At 32.8% G+C, this 8,061-nt stretch overlaps 1 protein-coding gene across 1 annotated transcript in view; it reads right to left on the bottom strand.

Annotated features, from left to right (window-relative positions):
- Positions 1 to 8,061, bottom strand: part of LOC108752154 — a 12,421-nt gene extending 4,360 nt beyond the window's left edge. The window contains exons 1-8 of the mRNA XM_018492819.1: positions 7,982 to 8,061; positions 7,417 to 7,516; positions 6,917 to 7,050; positions 5,089 to 5,469; positions 4,255 to 4,977; positions 1,517 to 1,751; positions 318 to 419; positions 122 to 216 (exon numbers count right to left, since the gene is read on the bottom strand). Coding sequence (XP_018348321.1) covers positions 122 to 216; positions 318 to 419; positions 1,517 to 1,751; positions 4,255 to 4,977; positions 5,089 to 5,469; positions 6,917 to 7,050; positions 7,417 to 7,516; positions 7,982 to 8,061 — 1,850 coding nt within the window. The remainder of the gene's footprint in view (positions 1 to 121; positions 217 to 317; positions 420 to 1,516; positions 1,752 to 4,254; positions 4,978 to 5,088; positions 5,470 to 6,916; positions 7,051 to 7,416; positions 7,517 to 7,981) is intronic.

Raw genomic sequence — 8,061 nt, forward strand, 5'->3', positions numbered from 1 at the left:
TGTACATGCATTATAACGGGAATATATTTTGATTTTATAATGAAAGACATATTTATATATTTGAAAGACATAGATTATAATTTAGAGAATATCGCGTAATTTTTTATGATAATGTCCATACCTCGAGAGATCGGTAGCATCAAGTTCTACATATTCGTGAATGCCATTCAGCCTTTCTATACTTTTACGTCTTTGTTCAAGACTATTAAAAATATCCTAAAAAGTTTTGATTAAGAAATTAAATACATCGTACTGTCAAATATTTTTTATCATCTATATAATCCACAATTCCTTCTTTATTACAAAAAGGTATATACCTCTGACGTGCGAGTAAAACTGGGATCTGATAAATAAGACTCGTGATTATGATCTTTAAGTAACAGGGGAGACGACGGTGGATCTTGCAGACTGTTGTACACCTACAGGCAAAAAACAAAATTAAAAACAAGGCTAAAGAAGAATAAATAAATTACATTGTCCGACATTTTTAAAGTTTTTTTCAGGCATTTAAGCAATGGAAACTGATTTCGCGGTAGGGTTTTTTGCTCTAGATTCTGAACCTGAAGAGGAAAATAATAAATTAATTTTAATTTTTAAAAAAATATAATGGAGTAAAAAATGCAAAAAAGAGGTTTTTGATTTTTTAGTATCAGTAGAAAAATAATGCGATCCAGTAGAATTTCGAATTTTTTTTTAAGAGGAATAAAACAAAAGCTTAGTCTTTTAAGTTTTGTCTTTTAAAATGCGAAAAATCTGATGTTATGTCATTGGAATATTCAAGACTACTTCTACAGGAGCACACGCACCAATTCTAGCACAGACGTTCCTCTCCGTATGCGCTCTTCTCCAACGTGTTCCTTATTATTAATCTATTTTTATGAGTATTTTTTTATGAGTCTTTGTCTTTCACTCGGATTATAGTCTTTGTAGCGTTTATTAGTAATTAACTAGAATAGCTACATCACTGACACGTTATAATACACGGTATCATATGGTACCACATGATAAATGATGTGGACTAGGATACTCATAAAAAAAGCACTTCAATTTAGAGACAAGGAACAAGAGTACTCATACAAAAGCACCCGGATTAATAAGAGGTATGTTGAAGAACGGAAAAAGCGCTCAGAGGAAAAAAGCATGTATTAAAATTGATGCGCTTTTGTATAAGAAAATCTGTTCCCGAGTACTCCAAAGTCATAACACCAGATTTTTTGCTTCTTATTTTAAAAAGGCAAAGTTCAAGCTTTCATTTTATCCTTTTTAGGTTTTATTTGCTCGCGTTGCGAGCTTCTCTATGAATGACCAAAAAGTAACAAAAAAAATGCGTTTTTTTACATTTTTAATACTTTTTTTTTTAACTAGCGCCAATTTACTGCTTTTCTTTTTAGATTCGGATTCTAAGGAAAAAAACGTATTAAAATCAGTTTTTTTCATTGCTTGTATCAAAATTCGTGTCGAACAGTGTTTCAAAAATGTTATATTAAATAAAAAACATAAAAGTAAATTATAGTACTTCTTGCGCCGTTCTGTGAGCTTCAAGGTTTAATTCAGGACTATAAAGATCAGAACTTCGTCTTGAAACATCGAGACCAGACAGGTCTGAATCGGTTTCCGCATAAATCTCTCGCATATCTTGCAAGTATTCGGCTTCCTGTAAATGTTCTTCAGTGCTATCATTCATGAATGTCGGTGGCGATGTCGATGGAAATGCAAATTGCTGTACTTGCTGCGCTGATGAGAGTACCGAACTATGAACAAAAAAGTATATCCTGTTGTAATTCAATATAACAAAGAATCAATGAAATGTTTTCAGAATTGATGCTTTAGAACTGATGATAGAGCAGAGGAAAGTCGCCGATACTAATATAAGTCTCTTAAAGAGATATCACTTTATTTATACTTGATTCTATACAAAATCAGCTAAAAATAATTTTCCAAATGCGAAAATAAAATTCTTACAACTTCTTTTATAAATTGTATAATTTATATAATATGTGACTATATTATTGATAATATTACATTGATAATATTTTATATGGGGTGAATAAAAAAGTCCCGGACCGGTGAAATATCTCGAAAACAAAGTATTCTTGGCAAAAATGATTCAGATAAAAGTTGTAGAGTTTAAAAAATCTATTTACTAATCATATCGTTCGATCTTGGGTGGTGTCGCCAAGATCAAGTCAAGGTCATATAGATTTTTTTTAATTTACTCTATTTTTTATTCTAATTTTATTTTAATCAAATAGCTAATATTAAAAGCTTAAAACACTACAATAAACTTTATCTTTACAATGTTGTTCAGGATCATGACTTTAGAGTTAAGATTAAAGTAAATTTGAGATTGTTCCTTTTATTTTATTTTTACGTAAAATAAATTTGTATTATAAGAACAATAATAAGATACAATTGCCTTGACAAATGTTATCCAGTGCATGATTCTGAAAAATATTCAAGAGGTTTTAGTCGTCAGTCGAATACCTTGTGTAATACTAATGATGGCGATACTGTAACTTTCAAGCTTTATAATTCGAATTGATCTGGAACAAGTCGGATCAAATTGTCGATGGTAGAGATGATGAATATGATCCCTGAGCAACGTATCTTCGTTTGTTTAACGGACGCAATTAGAGTGAGAATTGAGTCATCAATCTGTCTGGATGCGCTACATCTATGCTCTCTGTTATCAAACAGTTTACGTCTGTCCTGTACTTTGTGGTGTTTCATTCAAGAGTTCTTTTTTTATACTAGTGTTCTTTTATTTCGAAGTGTGCGAGTGCAAACGCAATCACGAAATTGTGAAGTCAACCATACATATAACAATATTATAATTTAATTTTAGTCCCTAGAAGAAATCGAATTTCCGATATAATGTTTGAAACACTAGTGATTTTAAAAAAGCATGACAAATAGCAATTGTTCAAATATTTTTATAAGTACTACATAGGTAGTGTTATAGGTAGTATTATAGATAGTATTATAGGTAGCATTATAGGTAGTATTATAGTTTGATGTAAAATAAAATTCGTTCACGCTATTTGTTTTTTTTTATAAGAAGTATCTAAAAAGTATCTTTTAGGTACTTCTATACTTTTTTGTTTATTTGTGTATTTGTGTTTATACGTAGGTAATTCTTTAAAAATGCATTTATATTTCTAACTAGATACTTTTCCCACCTTATAGGTATAGATACCATATAGTGCCTAGATATATGTAGATATATATAGCTACGTATATGTAGATATCTATACCTAGATACTTTTCAAAATATACTTGTTACAACATTGTTCTCTTGAAGTAAAAAATTTTTGTCCGAAACATTTTTCGTTACAAGCCTTGGTTTTTGAGAGAAATCAATACCCTAAAATGGCTCTGTAGATGCAGTTATTTTTGCACCATATCTACATATAGCTGTATTCAGAATAAAGTTCACGTATTATCAATATAAAAGTGTTGTCTTCAGTTGCGGAATATTCGTAGCGATTGCTTCATCCCGTTTAAATATAAATCGTACAGTACGAACAATAGAAGAGATCAAAATTGAGTCTAATTATCAAGACAGAGAGAAAGAGAAAAAGAGAGAAAGGAAGAGAGAGAGAGAGAGAGAGAGAGAGAAAATTGCTGTATTTTATACAGAGTGCTTGGAAAATCGCTCGTAATATTTCAGGAAGTGATTCGGAACTCAAAAAAAAGAAAAAAAAGCTATATGAACATAGGTCTGGAAATAAGTCGTTTTCGAGTTATAACCACTTTTATATTTAAAAAATTGTAATTTATTTTTCATAATAACAATTATAATTTATTTTATAGTGTTTTAACATAAATAACTATATTTCAGATTATTTTGGCGTTACCCAGGATGCATCACGTGGAGGCATAATCCGCTTGGCATGCCTCTAGTAAAGTAAAAAAATTTTTAAATAAAAAAAATAAAAAAAAGGAATGCCAAGCGGATTATGCTTCCACATGGTGCATCCTGAGTAACACCAAAATAGTCTGAAATGTAGTTATTTATGTTACAACACTATGAAATAAATTATGATTGTGTTTATGAAAAATAAATTACAATTTTTTAAACATAAAAGTGATTATAACTCGGAAATGACTTAATTTCGGACCTATATTTATATAACTTTTTTCCTTCTTTTTGGGTCCCGAATTACTTCCCGAAATATTGCGGGCGATTTTTCGAACGCCCTGTATATCAAATGTTGAAAATACATCTACTTTTATGAATTTTTAATAACTCACTTATAAAATTCCGAAGCATCTATGTAGCTCTGTGAAGTAACCGATCTGAGTGCGCTGAAGATTCTCTCACCGGTTGTCGGACTACTCTTCTTTGTAATGTTCTGAGATGGGTCTGGAGGAGCGGGTGGTGGCGGTATCGGACTCAAAATCGACTCGCTCGCAATTTTCGTTTCGTCCACTATCGGTTCTTGAATTGTACTTGCGAACAATATCGATTCACGATTTGAACGTGTCTGACACTCATTCATGGTTTCGTAGACAGGAAGATCGGGTAAGCTCTGAATGTATTGCGAGACTCGCTGAAGATTGTGCGACTTGGACAGATCGCTGTGAAATATGTACGAATCAATATCCTCTTGATGGTCGGAAGTACTTTTGAATGGAGTCATCTCGATGTTTTGCATATCATTATTTTTTCTGTTAAGATCGCCGTTCAATTCCTCGCTATTCTGTAGCATCTTAGAAATGGTCTGTGGTCCGTATATTGATTCCATGATCATCTGGTTAGCTGAATTCGACGAATTCGTTATGTTGAAGCTGTCTGAGAATCCTCTGGATTCATTCCTCGTATATGGTCGCACATGATTCCTTTGAATAGTCTCGTAACTATCGTAACTTCTATTAATGACTTCTTCGTCATTTAACTTGTCACGAGAGTTATCTATGGATGCGCTTATATCGTATCTAAGCCACGCGGGCTCTTTGGAAGGAGATTTAAATTGCCTAAAAAATTAAAATCGACATACAAAATCAAATAAAAACGACTTTACGGTTTTAAACTTTATGATCCAGCTAAATAAATTATATTCGGAAAAATAGGAAAAAAAGTTATACCTGATTAATCTAGAATTTACATGGTTCTGACTGGAGTAAGGCGTCATTTGGATGCTCTCCGCTATCATCTTTGCATTGTCGAACACGAAGGTGGGACGCTCGATCGACTGGAAAGGATCGTGATTCTTCAGCGGTTCGCTCTGAAAGAGAAACACGGACGGACCGGAGGCTCTTGATTGAATCGATCCTCTTTGCAATGATGGCGGTGGTGTCAATGGACTGGCTTCGTGCATTCTGATATAATCGATAGTACTTGGTGTCTGAAGCGGCGATGGCCTCGGACGAGCGGTCGGTCGTGGTTGAGGTGCGGGCCTCAACGGTTGAGGTGGTATCGTGCTGCCGCAAAGAGGCGGATGTAGATCCCTGTCGACAGCCTCAAATCTGTATAGCAGTGTGATGGTGTAATATATTTTTTTCACTCCACCTCTCCCTCTGCCTAGGGGCGTTCGACTTTTCACGCAAAGCAAGATCCGTCCGCATAAAAAGTCGTTATGCCCCTTAGCAGGGCGGAAGTGGGGTGGACCTCGCTTCGCATGGAAAGTCGTCGTACACCCCTAGGCAGGGAGGGAGGTGGGGTGGATCACGCTTCACGTGGAAAGTCATATTAATAAGCCGCTGGGCAGGTGGGAGATGGGGTGGACCTCGTTTCGCGTGAAAAGTCGGACGCCCTTTGACAGGTGGGTGATGAAGTGGAACTCGCTTTGCGTGGAAAGTCGTACGCTCCTTAGCAGGGGAAGATGTTGAGTGGACCTCGTTTTGCGTGAAAAGTCGAATGTCCCTAGACATAAGACAGGTGAATAGGTGGGATGGACCTTGCTTCGCGTAGAAAATCGAACGTTCCTATATAATCTGAGAGGAAAGGTGGGATGGACCTCGTTTCACGTGGAAAGTCGAACGCCCTTTAGCAGGGGAGTGGTGAGGTAAACCTCGTTTCGCGTGAAAGTCGGACACGCCTAGACAAGGGAGATGTGGGGTAAATCTATCTTCGCGTGAAAAGTCGGATGCCTCTTTGCAGGGATGGGGGATGGACCTCGCTTCGCGTGGAAAGTCGGACTTTGTTATATTCTTCTGTGCAATTTATATTTATTTTATTGTTAATGTTAGTAAGAAAGATATACACAACTTATTTTGAACAGGTAATATGGCAATAGAAGTACATGCAGACTATATATGATGTCACATAATTACAAAATATTTATTATACTTTTTTGTTAACTTTTAAGCGAAGAACGAGCGCGAGATAAAACCTCTTAAAGGTTACTGAAAACCTTGAATATATGATCAAGATCACAGTCATCGAAACTGAATCCATTTTTGTCAACACATTTACCATATATTTACTAATTATATGTACGTATTGTACAAATAGATTCTGTATAGAAGCAAAAAACAGTTTCTTAATATCATTGCAAATTTATATTTTGTAATCTTAAATGATATTGAGAGGATCGTCGTGGAACATCTTTACCATATATAATATTATCATATTTTTGTATTAGGATTTTTAACTTAAAATTATTCCAGGAACACTTTTTAAGAAATAATGTGATTGTTGCAGAACATTCTGTAGATTGTTCATATCTTTCTTCTTCTTTGAGTAAACAAAATTTTAATATTATTTAAATTATAAGTAAATGCTTTCAATCTTAATTGTATTTATAATTTATATGTAAAGTATGTATTATTTTCAATTATAAATATTCTTTACATATAAATGTAAAGGATATTTATAATTGAAAATAATAGTTATAATGTGATTTAATTCATTTGATTAATTGTCTACTTATAAAATACGACATTTATAAAATTTTAATTATTTATAATCTACCTGGTAAAAGCGCCTTGTGCATCAAGCCGAATGTCGCTATCGCTGTGCAACAGATGTTGAGAGGCATTTCCAGTCTGGCAATATAGACCTGGTATTGTCTGAGCAGTTGGATGCTGAGCCTTTACCAACCCTACCTTTAAATAATATCTACTATAATTGGACATCATTTAAAATAATATAATTGACAGGATATAATAATAATTGGATAAAAAGAAAATTTTAGTTCTGCATTTGTTATTTTTGCTTTAATATATGCCAGGTGATTTGAAATAAACATTTGTCTTTAAATATGTATGTTCAAAATCAAATATAAGATATCTAAAAAGTATCGTATATTCGATTATAAATATATGTACGTGCTGCCTGAATAAGATATTTTTCAGAAATTTTTGTAAATTTAAAATATAACAAATATTTTTATATTTTAAAGTGTTAGAATTTATATATTTTTACCAGGGGAAATCCAAATATAATTTAATTTGTGTTTTGAATTACATTACCTTTTCTTCCCGTGGTGCCCAAAGCCAGGAAAGCCTCTGTCTCCATTCCTCGCAAACGCTCCAGAAATTCCTGGTGCTAAATTGCCATCCCGTGCAATATCTACAAGAGAGACGAGACTAAATATAGAAGCTAATTGCTAATTATCTATGTTATTGATCATCACTCATGAGATAGCTTGTTTAAAATTGTATTTTGGAAATATTGGATTATTAAAGTAAAAGGCAAAGGCATTCAGATTATTAAAAAAACAAAGCCCATAAAACTGTTACATAATTCATTTATATAGAATTTTTGATTGTTGTTTGTTGTAATTTTGAATAAATCTGTTAAAAAATTTTATAGTTTAACATTTAATAACAAACTATACTTTATAAGTCTAAAGGTAATTATTTTATTTTATAATTATTTTTAAAGATAATTTTGTATTTTCTAAATGAAAACCACAAATAATTCTCAATTTTTATCAACAATTTTTATTTTATTGATTAGACTGATGTCGTTTTTTGTGTTTTACTTTTTATTATATTAAAATATATTTTATTATATTGAAATTATTAATATTACCTCTTGCAAAGGACAAGTGTGATGCTAGCAGAAATGACAATAATTAAAGCTACTGCAAGTCCGGTAAAAACCCAACTCAT

The sequence above is a fragment of the Trachymyrmex septentrionalis genome, unplaced genomic scaffold (assembly GCF_001594115.1).
Source record: "Trachymyrmex septentrionalis isolate Tsep2-gDNA-1 unplaced genomic scaffold, Tsep1.0 scaffold56, whole genome shotgun sequence".
Taxonomy (NCBI): Eukaryota; Metazoa; Arthropoda; class Insecta; order Hymenoptera; family Formicidae; genus Trachymyrmex; species Trachymyrmex septentrionalis.